Source organism: Magnolia sinica, chromosome 17 (assembly GCF_029962835.1).
Source record: "Magnolia sinica isolate HGM2019 chromosome 17, MsV1, whole genome shotgun sequence".
Classification (NCBI taxonomy): domain Eukaryota; kingdom Viridiplantae; phylum Streptophyta; class Magnoliopsida; order Magnoliales; family Magnoliaceae; genus Magnolia; species Magnolia sinica.
The window spans coordinates 11,714,334-11,732,283 of record NC_080589.1 but is presented as its reverse complement, the minus strand read 5'-3'; the positions used below and the strand labels follow the sequence as shown (position 1 = coordinate 11,732,283).

General features: G+C 37.9%; 1 protein-coding gene across 2 annotated transcripts in view; it reads left to right on the top strand.

Moving 5' to 3' along the window:
* The first annotated feature begins 4,094 nt into the window (after window positions 1-4,094).
* The window catches only part of LOC131230995 (thiamine pyrophosphokinase 1-like), a 40,914-nt gene continuing 27,058 nt past the window's right edge, over window positions 4,095-17,950 (top strand). Inside the window, exons 1-3 of one of the 2 annotated variants that reach the window (XM_058227041.1) lie at window positions 4,095-4,310; window positions 4,751-4,847; window positions 6,665-6,737. In XM_058227041.1, coding sequence (XP_058083024.1) covers window positions 4,178-4,310; window positions 4,751-4,847; window positions 6,665-6,737 — 303 coding nt within the window. In that variant the 5' untranslated portion in view covers window positions 4,095-4,177. Of the gene's footprint in view, window positions 4,311-4,745; window positions 4,848-6,664; window positions 6,738-17,950 lie in introns of both variants that reach the window. The other variant, XM_058227042.1, reaches the window with a different exon arrangement.

Sequence of the window (17,950 nt, the reverse complement as noted above, 5' to 3'; positions counted from 1 at the left end):
ATAATAGTAATCGAAGGTTGCTCTTGGGCTAACTGCTGTTCGTATACTTTTGTGGTATTGTTGACAACATAAGAGGTTGTCCTCTATGGGTGCTTAACTCTAACATAATAATTGTGCGACACCGCTGGTAGGGGCGATTGCCCTCGAGCTGATTAACGTTTGCATGGAGGTGCCCCCCAAAGCATATGGATGTTTTAAAAATCTCTATCTTGTTTCATTCTAGCCATTTCCTTTCGCAGCTACTTGAGGTGGTGGAGGATGACTTTGTGGTTCTGCCTAATTGACTCTTGTTAGAAGATTTGCTAGTTTTTCTACTCTAAGTTCGTTAGGGAATTATCAATAAATTGACAGTTCGCCGGTAGCATAAATATTTCAAACAAGGTTTCAATTAACCTTACGATTTTCTTTGTATTGACCATGTTGCCTTCTGTAGTATGTCATGAGTCTTTTTGCATGTCGCAGAGATGATGTGTGACGTCATTCAACATGGTACTCGGTTGGAAAGATGATCATGCATTCATATTGGCGGGTTCTACTTGTTGTCCCTCGTCTTATTGCTTTTCCATAGCTTGATGTAGAGCGGGTCACAGACAGTTTCATGGCCAAGATGGATCAGAAAAGGCCCGGTCAATGACAAAAGTGATCCGGACCGTCGGACCTTAGATCGGGTGTATCTCGCAATCCGGAATGAGTTACTTGACGTAAAATATATAATTTTGGGGTAGAACGAGCTACTTTAGCCAACCACGCCGCCTGGAATTACGAAAAACCCCTGGATCGATGGTCATTTCCCTGCTTTAATTTCGTTTTTACTATAAATAGTAAGTTTTAGTTTGATTATAACTCTTCATCCATCGGGCATTAGGAGCTGCGTCCAACGTGAAAAGAGCTTAGAATAATTAGGGGAACGGTTTGGTGAAGCCAAATAGGACACTTACTATTTCTGGCCGAAAACCTTGCGCACTAGTAGACATCACGACCGTCTATAAATAGTAAGTTTGCTATTTATAGTAAGTCGCGGATTCTAAGAGTTTTAGTTGGAGTTTGATTTTGATTTCTTTCTCATTGCTTGGTACCCCTATTTAAAGGGTTGTGAACTCGTTTTTAGTCATCAATTAATCAATTTAGAATTTCTTAGAATTTATTTATATTTTTCTGCTTTCTTTCCTTGTGGATTCGAGAATTCTTTGTGAGGAGTCTAGAGAAGCTCCGTGGATTCGGAGTAGTTATCCTCATCATGTTCATCCCTACGTCATAGCCTTAATATAATTAGTAAACTTTAGTTTTGATCTTCCAACCACATAGGTTTGCTGAAAAATACTGATATAGCACACTATGTCCCATCAGATGTGCTAAAAAATAGTGCTATTGTTCAATTAGACACAAGGCTGGGCATCGAACGACCCGTATTCTATTAAATGTGCAATTAGAATAATGTTGGGCATGTCGAAATTGTTCTCAACTTGAGCTCGATTGAACGCTTACCACCACATGCACTAAATCAACCGCATGATCAGACCTAAGGAGGTTGATTTGACTGTCTAACCACCATTGTTGCAACGATTAAGTGATTTGAAAGGAGAGAACTAGTCATTCGATGAGATTCTTTTACCTTAAGCTAAGAACTTTTCCTGTAACAGTTATTAAAGTTCTCAAGTTTCTTAGTATTGTAAAGACAAATGATTAAGATAAAAAATAAAGACTAATAACTAATATATATATATATATATATATATATATATATATATATATATATATATATTGATCTGTAGATTTAAATTTATAATCAATGAGAATATAAAACAGAGAAAAATATAAGATAGATTGCTTACAATTGTTCATATGGAAAAGCAATTGAGGCGTGTGGTTAGCAGGATAAGTCCCATGACTCAATTGATTGGAGATCCAACCATGGTAATCGTAGATATTTACACTGCGCCTAAATATGATGTAGCAATGACATCGCACATCAACGAACTAAGCCAAGCTAAACTTCAAACTTGTTATAGTGAGGCGGGACAAAAGTGAAGAAATTAAGGCTAAAATTAATATAGACAATATTATGCTATATAGAGAGATTGTCTGTGTTGACGAGGGCTCAGAGCTCTTCTTCAAATATTATTTTCCGTAAAACTGATAAGTTTACGTAAGATTCCGTATCACACGGGAAATTTAAGTAGCCGAACATGCAAATCTCATTGGTTATCTATTACCATGTCTATACCTTTGTATTTTTTTAAGTTGATCTGCACCCATGTGTCAAGGTTGCAAATTGTTAGTAATTGGCCAGGTGTGAAAAGATAAAACCACTAGATTAGCGTGAATTTCGTGCAAACCATGTGCCCAGCATGTTTTGCATGGTCCAACTGCCCTACCTAAATGCCACGTGTACGGTGAGTGAAACACCACAACTTAAACAGTGATAAACAATAGCAAGCCTTTCCATCACAAGCCTGTGAAGTGCCAATTGCACTAGCTCAGGTTCACTTTCAAAACGCACTCGCTCGACAAGCGTGGAATAACGTACGTGTATGCAATTCTATTGGTTCATCAGCAGCCTCTCGCTGCGTATATTCCACGAATGAAATCATCATGTGCTTATTCCATGTCCACAGGATCTGAAATTTGTTCTCAACCGTTCGTTTGGTTTGCAAAAATATGGCCTAGATAATCATCATACAGGCCTTTTTGTTCTCAACCGTTCGTTTGGTTTGCAAAAATATGTCCCAGATAATGATCATACAGGCCTTTTTTAGCATACGTAATACCTTCATGGCTAAGAAATCGCACGTGCGGTTTTGATCTAGGCCAGTTGTCCCTTGTATACACGTGCAAGGCGAGTGCACTCGCGCAAGTACAATTAGCAGTTATAAGGAGAGAGTTTAAAAACTCCAAAATATCTCTTTTCCCACTTTGGGGCGCAGATTAGGTACTACCACCGCCTGTTCCGAGCTAGGGACAGGCGGAGGCTTCGAGGGACACTGAGGGGCCAAAATGATTTATAAATTTTATCCACACCGTCCATAAATTTTTAAATATCATTTTAGATCGTGAGACCAAAAATAAAGAAGATCCAAGCTTAAATGAACCACAAAATGGGGATTTAATTCTCACCGTTGAAAATTTCTTGGGGGCCACAGGAGTTTTGGATCAAGGTGATATTTTTTTTTTTCACTTCATGCAGTTTTATATGACCATATAAACAGGTTGGATGGAAAATAAACAACACGGTGGACACTACAAAAGTTTCAATGGTGGCCATCCTTATCGCCACTGCTTCATATATTGTGGTCCACTTGAGAATTTTATATTTCTTATTTTTGGTCTTATACTCTAAAATGATATGAAAAACTGGATGGACGGTATGGATAAAATTAATACATCAAGGTGGCCCATCAGTAGCCCTTGGAGTCTCCGCCTGTCCCGAGCTCGGAACAGGCCGGGTTAGTACCTAATCCGCGCTTCTGGAACGAATTACAGCGGGAAGCGGATTAGCTGGTGTCCCTCACACCAGCCATATAGCTGCTGTAGGTACGTGTCGTGCGATGACGAGCAGTAGCACCGACGCTCCTCGAGCTCCGAGTTTTACGAACGGTTCAAAGAAGATCAAAGTTTTATGGGCCCCAAAGTGAAGTAATTATTATATCTACACTGTTCATCTATTTTTAGAGATCAGTTTAGAGCGTTATTCAAAAATCGAATCATATCCAAAGATCATCTGGACCACACCATAAGTAGCAGTGGAGATAATGATTTTCACCGTTAAAAAATTTGTAGGTCCCATCATAACGTTTATTTTCCATCCTATATGTTCATGAGGTCACAAAGACCTGAACGAGGAGGAAATTTTTTTTTATATTGATCCAAAACTTCTGTGACCCCAAAAAGGGTTTCAATGGTATACGTTCAATCTCCCACTTCTTTTTGCAGTGTGGTCCTATTGATAGTTAGATCTGTCTTATTTTTTATTCTCAGGTCTTAATACGAGCTCGCAAAATGGATGGACGGTTTGGATATAACACATACCTCGTGATAAGACCCACAGATCTTGCTGACGTCAATACATCAGCTATATAGCTGGTGTGAGGTAGACCAGCCAATCTGCTTCCAATACAGCGGACCAAAGAGCGCAAAAAGACCCGGTGGAGAGAACAGCACCAGCGAGCGCACGTAAGCCATGGAGCTGATGTCTCACGCCTCCACCTTCCTCCTCCCCTCTCTTCCTCCAAGCTGCCGCCCGAGTCTAACGTACGCCCTGGTCATTCTTAACCAACACCTCCCTCGCTTCACTCCTCTCTTATGGAAGCACGGTATGTCATTCCACATCCCTTTTCCGCACTCGATCCTCGACCGAGGTTCTGCATAGCATCCTCGGGTCCGTAATCCGTACAAATGGCCTCCCCTTTTAGCGATCCGGATCGTTGATCCGATGGGCTTCACTGTAGATGGGCCATGCGCCGAAAATTTCCTCGACGGGGCAATCCCGACCATCGATTGGTGGCTTGTAAGTAGACGGTTAATACATGGAATACAGCAATGGTGTACATTCAACCGAAAAGGTGCATATATTGGACGGCTAGAATCTTTCAATCTGGGAGATTTTTTCCGGGCATGGTGCATCAATGGTGAGGCCCACCAAATAAACGGTCTGGATTACTTTTGCGAACTGAAAATCCCGTATAATTCTTCATTTTCGTTGGCCCATTTTACTTCTATTGATATGTTTGGGTTGCTGATGTGTGTAGAGCAGCAAAGCTACGGCTCTGCGCTGATGGAGGAGCAAACCGTCTGTATGATGAAATGCCTGGGTTGTTATCTCATGAAGATCCCTCGGATGTCCGACGCAGGTTCTGTTTTTATCTTGCTTTATTTATTAATTTTCTTTTATTTTGTAAAATTGTTGGGTTTTGTTGATTGCTTTTATGTGTTAAAATCTTGGAATCGTTTGATTCAATTCTTTTTAATTTTTAAGTTTTGGGTTTGTTATCAGTTAACCACGAAACCATTTTCCAGTTCTGATCATAATATGTTTGATTTGTATTTTGTCCGCTGTAGAGAAATTGGAAGTTTGGTGCAATTGATCTTGATTGGAACTATTCATAGCTGGGATCCTCTAGGAATGGGGCCACGGTAGAAGAATCTCATTGATTGGACGATCTTAACCATTCAACTGGTGACTTATAAATTGGAGACTGATGGATTGGAAAAAGTCATCAATTTGGACCGTTAATGTTGTCTATTCCATATGAATTTTTGAACAATATTTCATCCATGGTGGGATGCACCAACTGATTGGTCTGGATCACCTGTTGTTGCAATGCATGAATTGTAACTTGTGCTTGCTGGACGAGCTCAATTTTCTTTGGCTTGACCATAGATCACTAAAATCAAGACATTAGTAGCTATTCATTAATCTGCCCATTGATTCAATTGAATAGTTTGTAGTGTTTAAAGTGATAGCTTAGGGTGCATTTTGATGCACTGTCGGATTAAATTGCAATAATCAAGTGGAAATAACCAAATTGTTATTTTCATGCCTTACCATCCAGGTTTATGGATTGGTTTCCAAATTGCGATTTACCTTCAAGTTGGACTTGTTAGGAATGGAACTGCAATTTGATGGATACTTACTCAATACTGATGCTTGGATGCATCGTTGATTTTTAATTTTATTTTTGGTTTCTTCTCGTATAAACTAAGAGGTTGCTTGGCATGGGGAGGGACATTTGTTGAAAGGTAGCCCTGTTTCTTGCATTTGAATAAGTGGAATCATGGGAAAGGGAATTTTAAAAAGGTTTCTTGCTAGAACTCCTTTCCTATAAAATGGCCATAGTACCTTTCTTTCAAGAAAGGTGGTTAGCACTTTCTAGGTCAAGCCTTCATCACCAATGTCTAGTTATCTGAAAATTTTAAAGGTTTTGACCACTAGTTCTCTTTCATCCTCTTCAATCCAATCATAAACTCATAATTCCATAGAATCACACTCCCATTACCCAATCTTTCTACCATTTTATGATTCCGTCTATGCAAATGACGCTTAAATGTTCGCAATTCAATTCACGCGTTCATCCAAAGGTGGCCTCAAAAGGATCATCTTGCCCTTCATGATGTTATCACTGTGAAGTGTATGCCACAAACACACTTTTATAGCGATTAATCAATGCCGGATATATCAAATTAAGACTTAGGTTGTGTTTGCATTCATGGATTCTGTTTGGATTCCCTGGATAACATAATGATTACCCAACAAATAATTTCCATGGTCGCTGTAGAACTAGGATTCCAAAATAGGTGCCTGTTTGGATAGCAAGTGGAATCCTCAAATTCATTAGAGAACTCTCGCCTTGTTTCTTGTGCCAGAAAATTCCATGATAAAGTAACGGTTACTGTATGGAATCCATGTATCCAAACACAGCCCAACTGTCATCTCCGTGAGAAGTAATATCCATTTCCACATGGATTCCGTGTATCCAAACACGCCTTTAAAGATTTCAGTAGCAATTTTCTGACAGATTTAATGTTCTTTGGCTGCTTTCCTGCATTAGCTCAATCTACATTTTATGTTTATCTGGTGCTTGATTCTCCGCATGCAAGACTAGTTTCTGGAATGTCATTATTGCTAATGTTTCATCTCTTAATGAGAGACTCTTTTTTCTTTTTCCAGGTACAAGCCCGACATAATCAAAGGGGACATGGATTCAATCAGATCAGAAGTGCAGGAATTTTATTCAACCCTGGTACGTTTGACGCGTTCTTGCTGTTGAACTATTTAATATATTCATTCTGATGACACACTTCATGAACTAATTTAAAGGATACAGTTCTGCCATGGTTTGCTTGTCTAAGTTTAGTTCAATGGGGTTTAAAGCATAAAGACGCAGACTGGATGTTTTTTCTTGAAAGTGAACACGCTATTTGTTTGTATCATCATCAGCATCTTGACACCATCATCATCATCATCTTAGCTTTTCTCCCAGCGATTTTGGTTAGCTTTTAAACAGTAGGCTGGCAAAAGGTTTGCTGCCTGCCAGATATCATCCTTGCTTTTCATCCATGCCCTCAGAATCAGCCAGGGCAAAGGCCCGCATTAACACCACTCACATTCTAACACAGTCCTTAGTATTGATCCCCAGCTCATTATTACAATTTACAAGCATGCCCAAAGGGTGAACAAGCAAAGTGGGGTCATATAGGGGCAAATGCCAAGCAAACCAAAGTACAAAGGCACAAAAACATACTACCATGGGTTATGCCAGAATCTGTGGATGATCTCCTATGGGCGGGGCATGGAAGCAGTGGTGGGAAATTTGGGGAAATCGTTTGGAGACTTCTCATTTTGCCCATCTTTTGGGCCATATGGAAGGAGAGGAATGAGTGTTGTTTTAGGAATGACAGGGCCTTGTTGGATAGAGTGATATGTATAGTTAAGGGTTTTTTAAAGAGTTGGGCTTCTCATGTCAGTGCGTTGTTAGCGTTGTGTTGTATTCTTTTCCTGTCTTTTGGCAGGCTTTTGAATAAATTTCAGTTATCTCTCTCATAAAAAAAATGACTCATGGAACTGAAAGCGAGAAGGATGTGCTCAAGTAGCTAGCTGCTGAGAATAGCCAGGAGCCCACCTGATACAAGTATATCATATGCTATTTGCATTGCCAACACAACCATGTGCGTTGCTGAATTGGGTGGCTCTTATAAAAGGGCCTATGCTATTCATATTTATATTTTGAAAAAGATCACGAGTTATAGGCATTCTCTGATTGGATCCAATCTCAGGAGCTGGTCGATCTCCCGTTATCTGGGGCTCGATTCACCTAGTCTAACGGGCGCAGGAATCAAATCCAATCGAGGCTAGATCGATTCCTCCTCTCCACAGATTGGTTGGAGGCCTTCCCATCTGCTTCGCAACTGGCCTTGCCCAGGACCACGTCGGACCATTGCCCAATCATGCTTATGCCAGAGGATGAAAACTGGGGTTCGAAACCTTTCAGGTTTAATTCATCGTGGCTCAAGATCAAAGGCTTCCATCAAAAAATTGAGCAGTGGTGGTCTGCCTATCAGGTTGATGGTTTTGCTGGCCACGAACTGTTATGTAAGCTCAGAATGCTCAAGGAAAGGATCAAAGAGTAGAAGGGAGTCGAATTACACAAGCGGGAAGCAGATATGGAATCCTTATTTGTTGAGTTGCAGCACATCGACTCTGAGGCTGAAGGGGGTCCCTTGCCTCTTGAAGTTCTGTCAAGACGAATTCAAATCATCCAATCTATCTCTGCTAGGGCTTTGGAGGATGAAATCTCCTGGAAACTCAAGTCCAGATCTAGATGGATTTTGAAAGGAGACATAAATACTAGGTATTTTCATAGCATTGCTAACATGCGATCCCGAGCCAAAGCCATTTTGTCCATCTCTGTGGACGGAGTGCATATTGATGATAGACAGGAGATTAAGGAACACGCAGTTTGACATTTCAAATCCCTCCTTTCCGTGGAAGATTGGATCAGACCCAATTTAGATGGTATTGTCTTTAACTCTCTCGAAGACTAAGACGTCTCTCCTCGAAGCGCCTTTTTCTGAAGAAGAGGTCAAAGTGGCCATTGGTTCGATGGGGGGAGATAAGTTTCCTGGTCCAGACGGATTTCCGATGGTGTTCTTCCAAACCTTTTGGGAGCTCATCCGCAATGACGTGATGGATTTCCTGCATGAATTCCATCTTAGGGGCAGACTATCAAAAGGCCTAGGCGCTTCCTTTATTGCCTTAATCCCCAAGATAGTGGGCACGAACTCCTTTTCTGATTTTAGGCCTATCAGCTTGATCGGGGGCCCCTATAAAATCCTGGTTAAAATTATGTCTATCAGACTCTCGAAGGTTATAGGAAAGCTTATCTCCAAGTATCAGCATGCGTTCATGAGGGGCAGACAGATTATTGATAGCGCACTGATTACTGATGAATGCCTGCATTCATGCCACAAAACTGGAGTGAAAAGCATCTTCTATAAGCTGGATATTGAAAAGGCATATGACCATGTGGAGTGGGCCTTCCTTCAATACATGATGAGTTGTATGGGCTTTGGAGAGAGATGGAGAGGCTGGATCAAAGCGTGTGTGGGATCAGCCCACTTTTCTATTCTCATTAACGGTTCCCCGCATGGTTTCTTTAAAAGCTCGAGAGGAATTCATCAAGGCGATCCTTTATCCCCTCTCCTCTTCCTTTTGGTAGGTGAGGCCTTATCTCAGATGCTATCTCGGGGTCAGGAGGTAGGGATTCTCAGAGGGATTTCGATGCCGGGTGTCCCAGATCCTGTATCCCACATTTAGTTCGCAGATGACACACTCATCTTCTCTGAAGCGGATCCATCCTTCATCGAGAACTTGCGCACAACCCTTCTCTGTTTCGAGGCTGTTTCGGGTCTGAGAGTTAATCTCTTTAAATAAAAAATTTATGGCGTCAACATATAGAGTCAGAGTTGTCCTCCTTTGCTGATCTCCTCGGGTGCTCAGCAACCTCCTTCCCCTCCACCTTTGTGCGCCTTCCCCTTTCTATTGGTCCCCCGCCGAAGAAAATGTGGGAAAGGATTGTCAATAAATTCCAGAAATATCTAGCCAGGTGGAAGTGCCAATACCTAACTATGGGGGGTCGCCTCACCCTCATCAAGTCGGCCCTCTCTAATCTGCCACTCTATTTTATGTCCCTTTTCCGCTGCCCTCCTTCAGTTCTGCTTCAAATAGACAGGCTGCGTCGTGACTTTCTTTGGTGCGGAAAAGACTCCCAGAAGAAATTACACCTTTTGGTGTGGCATGAAGTTTGCAAGCATTTTTAGGAGGGGGTTGCTAGCATCAGAAACTTGAAGGCTATGAACCTCGCCTTGCTTGGTAAGTGGACATGGAGACTAGCCACTGAAGATTATGCCCTTTGGAATTCCATCATCAAGGGTAAGTATGGTACTTCCCCAGGTGATTGGTGGACCAATGATTCCATGACATACAGGGCCTCGTTCATTTGGAAAGGGATCCTGAGATCCAAGAAGGCGGTGATTGAAAACATCAGATTTGATCTTTGTAACGGCGTTGCCATTAGATTTTGGGAAGATATATGGTTGGGTGAGGAGCCCCTGAAAATTAGATTTCCAAACATCTATAGCTTGAGTCCAAAGAAGAACATCCCGGTTGCTAGCTGCTACGAATTCTCTAATTCCAATGTTGTTTGGATAGTGAAATGCATCAAGAATCTGCATGATTGGGAAGTTTTAGAATTTGTGGGGCCGCTCGAATTCATTTCTCAGTCGATCCCTGATCCTGCTGCTCCCAATGGACCGATCTGGGCCCAGGACAAAACCAATACTTTTTTGGTGAAATCCCTCTACTCTTTCCTTGCCCCTTTGTCCAACTCAGCAGGCCCTGCGGCCCCTTTTATCTGGAAATACCCAGCGCCTCCAAAATTCATTTGTTTCGCCTGGTTGGTTGGTAGAAAGCGGATTCTCACAGTCGATAATCTTAGGAAAAGAGGCATGTAAATTGTGAACATTTGCCTCTGCTGCATGCAAGCCGAAGAATCTGTGGATCACCTCTTGATCCACTGTCCGTTCGTCTCCCAGATATGGTCGGAATTATTCAAAAGATTTAATATTAGTGGCTGCCTCCCGAACTCATCCCTCAATATGATGGCGTATTGGCATGGTTTCAAGTTGGGTAAATGTAGATCTCGGGTTTGGAGAATGGCACTTCTCGCTATTTGGTGGTCAGTTTGGGAGGAAAGGAACAACAGGTGTTTTAATGATAAGCTCTCTTCGGCTCAAGTTGTGTGGGATGGGGCCAAAAAGTTGGTTGTTGAATGGGTAGTCGTAGTTAATCTTAAGGATTATGACCTTTTGTTTTTAGATTTCTAGCTTTGATGCTATCTCAGCAGTCTCTCCTTGTATTTTCTTTTCTTCTTTTAATATATTCTAGTTATCTTTGAAACAAAAAAGAAGATCATGGGTTACTTTTTCCCATGATTTCTCTCTTTAAAAGTTATCTGGAAAGTATTATTATAATCATAGCTATGAAGCAGCCCAGCAGGATATCATTGCAGAATTATTGTCTTTTAGATTGGTTGAGATTCAAGTGAAGAAGTAGGTTTTACATGGATAGCCAACCCAGAATGATTATTATTATTTTTCAAAAATGCATTGTCAGAATGGTGAGTAAAAGTTACAGAATTTATTGGTAAGGTGATGATCATCCATGCTAACATCTCGGGATGTTGGAAGGCTTTTACCATTTACATCTTCCAAATGATTGATGAAGACCTAGCCGTTCATTGCGTTCTTTATTCTCATCTTTATTTATTCATTTATTATTATTTATTATTTTTTTTTATGATAAGAAAACATTGTGTGTTTTGAATCTTTTGATCACAACTTGTAGCATCCTTATATGTAAACAATCAGCTTAAATGCAAAATTTTGATTATGAGCAAAACATGCTCACTTGCCAAAGGTTTAGCTTACCATTGACTACCATACATGGGAAATAAGTACTCCAGTTGTTCTCATCAGTCATGATCAAGGTGTTCCAAAACGGTAATGGTGGCCATAACGGGCACCACCATTACCGTTATGATACGGGCCGTTACGGCTCTTTTTTTATTTTTTGAAAAAACTGCTACAAGGCCATTATAGGGCTGTTACGACCTGTTTTTTCTATAACGGCCGTTATGGCCATTTCTGTCATGCCCCGAAATTCAGTGCCCGAGGTGGCCAGACCCGACTCCGAATTACAAGTTGTGATTAAAATTTTTAAACATTCTCAACCATAAATTTAATAAAAGCTAATTACAATAAATCAAATATTATCCAACACAATGTTTAGACTCATTTATGAGTTTTTCACTATACTTTTTATTAAAAACGCAAATAGAAAAGATCAATATGACTAGACAGATGGTTAGATCGTCGCTCCACTTCACCCTTGATTAATCTCTGAGCCCTGAAACACCATTAATGTGGGTGTGAGCATAATATCTCGTGGGATCGTATCCAATCCAAATATGAAATTTGTATAATTATACAAAATGTACAAATAATAAAAATAATTTTTTTAAAGTTTAAAAAATGAATTAAAGTACCGAATCTTAAAAGATGAGATGTATGCAATACTCGAATTGTAAAGATGCTCCGAATGCTAAACTTTCCATGAGTTCTATAAATAACAAAATTAAATAACTATTATCTTTTACAACACCGTATTCAAGTGGATGACCACGATGTATTAACGCCCATGCATTAGTACTTCGAGGTGAGGGACCCATTTATACGTTAACTTGTCAGACTACTGCTCCAGTTGTACCTCCGGCGTATGTCGGCGCACACAATTGTACTCATACATCGTACACAAAGGATACTCTAAAGGATTCAGCGGATTCTAGGGTTTTTCACTCAAGGGACACGATCGCCCTACTTGCTGGCTTCAGGGTCTTCCACCCAAGGGACACAATTGCCCTACTTGCTGGCTTTAGGGACTTTCACCCAAGGGACACAATCGCCCTACTTGTTGGCTTTAGGGACTTTCACCCAAGGGACACAATTGCCCTACCTGCTTATGCCTTTTAGGGACATCTTTAGGGTAACACACCTGCATTCCAACATTCATTCTTAATTGCATATGTACATGATATGAGTAATCACCATCCATTCAAATCGAAATTATTAAATATGCAACTTACCGCAGGTTAGTTACAAACTGCATAGTTACATCACATATTCTTCGTTATTATCAAACTATGTATATAAGTCGTTGTAAGGTTCAATGGCAATTAACTTAGTAATTATTTTAATTAGATAAATTAAATCATCGATTATAAATTCAGATTTTTTTTTTAAAATATAAGTTAATAATTAATTTATTAAAATTATAATTTTATTTAAATTCAAAATAAAATTCCTTTATGAAATTGTAAATCAGTAAAGCATAGGAACTCCTAAAAGTAGCCCATGTTAAATATAAAATTCAAATAAATTAATGTATTATTTAGATTTAACCATTCTAATTTAATTAATTTAGTAATATGTTAATAAAATCTAACTATTTTATAATAAATCTTTACTTCCTTTTAATAAATTAAGGAAAAATATATATTATACATATTAATCAGATTCTTTCTCTATTTATTTAAAACCCTAATAATTGAATTAAGAGATATTAATAAATCTTAATTCAATATCATATATTAGTACCCTTCTATCTATTATAGTTAGATAATTATATAAATTGAAAATATATACTAATCAGTAATTTTCAAAATTTAAAATCTGATTAATTAAATCTTAATTAAAAAAAAAACGAATAAGTTATTATCTGTTTTGTTTATGTAGAATTTCAATTTTCCCAATTAAAATTAATTTTATAATCCCTAAAATTCATAATAAATCCTTAAAATTCATAATCAAACTCTAAAGTTATAATTTAATTAAATTACTATTAATCAAACTAAGTTAAACACTATTAAAGTAAATCTAAGTTTAAATTATTTAATCATACATTAATATTCCTAAATTGAAATTTTACTTGATTTATTTTTAGTTAAATAAGCTATTTAAAATTATTAAGTTTGGACTTTAATTATTATTAAATTTTACCTAATATTATAAATATAATTATTTTTAATTAGTATAAATTATTTTGATATATTATTTCTAACTATTTAAAAATAACAATCTAAAATTTATAACTTATTTACAGATTTCTGTAAGAAAAATTAATTTTAAATATAACTTAAGTAGGATTTGGAATAATTTCTAATTTAATTCATACATATTTAAATAATTAAAAAAATTCGTATTAAATTTACTAATTTAGAAATTCAATTTAGATTTTTCTTTAATTTTAACTTGCAAATTTTTTATTTTTCTACATATGTCTGCAATAATAAAACAATATCAATGATAAACAATTATTTCCTGCAAATTTCAAATTTCAAATCAATTTGCTATAACAAAAAGAAAAAAAAAACAACTATAAAAATTTCAGATCAGGGATGGATCACCCACCTTGATAAAATCTTTACAAAGTTTTTTTTATTTTTATTTTTTAAAATTCTCTCTTTTTTATTTTTTCCCACACTTTTTCTTATCGTGCCTAATTCATGACCCTATTTATAGTACAAGGGTCCCACCATGCATAATGTACACGTGGGAAAAAGAACAAGCCGTTCTCTTTAAGTGGCCCCTCATGTAAGTGAAACACCTACCACATTCAATTCATTTATTACAAAAATATGCATCACGTGTGTATGTGAAGTGATGCATGGTTGTGCTGTGATGCATGGTTGTGCATGTGTGAACAGTGTACACATGGCATACATGTAAAATGATTAATGTACAATGGATGGTTGATCAGGTGGGTGGGTTAATGGGTCAAATTGATGGATGAATTTGAGTGCTGGATGACTAATTGAGAAGTTCTTTGGACGGTGTAGATTTGTGTATGAATCTAACGATTTCATTCCGTTGGTTTGAGTTAACGAACAGATGGTTGGTTGATCTTGTAATAAAATTTGGATGATTTGAAAATGTTGGATTGGTCATTATGATGGGTGGTCTATATTAGTGACCCTTGATGATAGTCACATGCATTTTCTTTCATAAATCCAATACTCACGTGATAATAACTTAAATACTAATTAATATATATTTATATTTTATTAAAAATTAATAATATTTAATACATGTTATTAATTATTTAAAATGTTAAAACTTAAATGGGCATGCTACACGTTTAATACATATTGCATTAGAGAATTATACCATACATGGATGAATGGTTAGGATGTATTGAAAATAAGATTTAAATAGACCATGTGGTACCTCAATGAGCACAGAGATAGATGTATAGTTGATTTTATGAATGGGTTATCAGTTTGCAAGATATGGGGCGTCGGATTTACGATTGTACGTATGGATACATGGATGGTTTTCTCCTATTTTAAAATTATGAGTTTACCACCAAATTATATATGGCTTGTGGGCAAAAACTTGTTAAATTATATTCCAATGTAAGAAATATTCCATTAAATTTGTCGAGATAAATGTGAGAATCTTCACGGTGGTTTCTGTTTGATTTTTGGGTGGCCCAGTTGGCAAATACAGGTATGATGTACGATTAATGATAATATATATGTGAAATAATCAAATGATTAAGAGTCTAATCCTTTATACAAGTTAATCTACGATTTCTTTCATATTTAGATAGGTGAAAGATGGATTTTTAGTTGATTAGATAGGTGGATCGTCGAATAAATGACTTAGATGATTAAGCTATAATCCTAAAAATGGATGGATGAGTGGGTCACTGCATACCCTATATGGCATATGAACGATTGAATTTAGTGTATGTTTCACGGTTAGATTTGAGCTACTTAATGAATGAACGGTTGATCTTAAGTGTATAAGTAAACAGAGTGTATGTATACACATACATATATATACACTAAAACCATACAATTATCAATCACAGTCAGGGTGTCCCGTATCCGTTACAATACGACCGTATTAACGGTAACGGCTGACACCATTACGCGATACGGGATCGAAATGGGCACCCCCCCGATTCTGTGACCGTAACGGCCGTTATGGGGCCGTTATGCACGTTACGGGCCATAATGGCCGTTACGATCCCATAATGGCCATTACGGGCCTAGAAAATAGGGGGAAAAAAAACAGAAAAAAATATATATACCTGTTTTTTCTCTATTCTTCTTCTTCTCCTTCTCCTTCTCCTTCTTCTTCTCCTTCTTCCTCTTCTTCTTCTTCTCGCCCTGCTGCGGCTGCGGCCCGGGCCTCCTTCATCTTCTTTTTCTTCTTCTTCTTCTTCTTCTCTCTCTCTCTCTCTCTCTCTGTCCCTCTTCTTTCCCTCTTTTTCTTTTCAGTTTCCCTCTCCTGTTTTTTTCTTTTGAAATCGGAAGCGGATTGACTGGTGTACCACACACTAGTATAGCTGTTGTAGGTACGTGTCATGCTAAGACGAGCATTGACACTCCTCGAGCTCCGAGTTGTACGAACAGTTCAAAGGAGATCAAAGTTACATGGGCTCCACAGTGATGTATTTATTATATCTACACCATTCATCTATTTTTAAATATCATTTTAGAGCATTAGCAAAAAAATGAATCGTATCCAAAGATCGTCTGGACCACACCAAAAATAGCAGCGGAGATGATGATTTTCACCGTTAAAAAATTCGTAGGCCCACCATAATGTTTATTTTCCATCCAATCTGTTCAAAAGGTCAAAAAGACCTGAATGAAGAGGAAAAACAAATTTCATATTGATCCAAAAGTTCTGTGATCCCAAAAAGGGTTTCAATGGTAGACGTTCAATCCCCCACTGCTTTTTGCAGTGTGGTCCACTTGATAATTAGATCTGTATTATTTTTCGTGTCAAGCCTTAAGACGAGCTCGTCAAATGAATGGACAGTTTAGATATAACACATACCTCATGATCAGACCCACAAGACTTGCTTGCGTCAAATGAATGGACTGCGTAAGAGTTACGCAGCGCGTGCACAAGTTAATAAAATGTACACGTGCCACATGGGCCCCACCATGATGTATGTATTTTATCCATGCCGTCCATCCATTTTGCCACATCATTTTAGGTTATGATTCAAAAAATTAGTAAGATCCAAATCTCAGATGGACCACAACATAGGAAACAGTGGTTATAGAATGCTCACCATTAAAAATTTCTTAGGGTCCATTGTAATGTTTATTTTCCATCTAACCTGTTAATAGGGTCACACTGACGTGGATGAAGGGAAAACACATGTCAGCTTGATCTAAAACTTTTGTAGCCCCAATAAGTTTTTAATGATAGTCGTTTAATTATTGTTGTTTCTTATGGTGCGGTCCACTTGAGCTTTGGATCTGCCTCATTTTTGGGCTCATGCCGTAAAATTATTTGGCAAAATGGATGGACGGTGTGGATATAACACATTCATCACGAGTGGGGTCCAAAAAACTTTGACACTTGTGTGCTACACTTCACAATCCGAGTCCTACCTAATTCGGGCCCTTAAAAAATTGTACACAAGACATGTATTAACTTAAAATTTACCAATTAAATTATGGACTGTAATTGCTAACTCAAAATGTCAAAATCAAATTGTTTGAATAACTTTAATTGTTAATTTGTGGACGCTTATTTTTTAAAATAGGGCCTTTTGATTTTTTTTTTTTCATGATTCACTATCCAATAAATGTCCACTAATTAACAAGTGGGATAATGCCAATAAATTGCATGAATTTGAGGCTGATTTGGGGCATGGATTGGTCCTCCAAGTCAGCCCCAAATTGGCAACGCGATCTACCTGAATTTAATTTCATTTTTTAAAAGAACTATTGGGAGAAATGATATCAAATTGTTAAGTATATAAATTAGATATTTAGAAAATTAAATATATGAATTTTGTAGTCAAATTCACGTTATCTGGTTCATAAATTCATTAGAAAGTCCGATACAATTTCTCACCAAAGAGTGGACCGTTACACCACCATAAACATGTTCCAATTTATGAATGAATGCATATTTGGAATGCTTAGAATATTCCGGATTTAATCTATATTTTTTCATATTTTTTTGGCAAAAATAAAAAATAAAAAATTGCACCGTTACGGGCCGTTCTGCCCCCGTATCGCCGTTACACCCCCGTATCGGTATCGGTATCAGAGGGCACCGTTACGCCAACCGATACCGATACGGGATACCTTGATCGCAGTAAATTAATCAGTCACACATATCACAACTTGCATACTTTATGTAAGCATGCATAAATAAATGGAAGGATTATGCATGGATGTTTAGATGGATGCAAGTGTGCATGTATGCAGATGCATGCATGTGCACCAAAATCTCAGGTCATTACGTTCTACCCCCCTTATAAGAATTTTGCTGTCAAAATTCAAACACACTCAATATATGGATG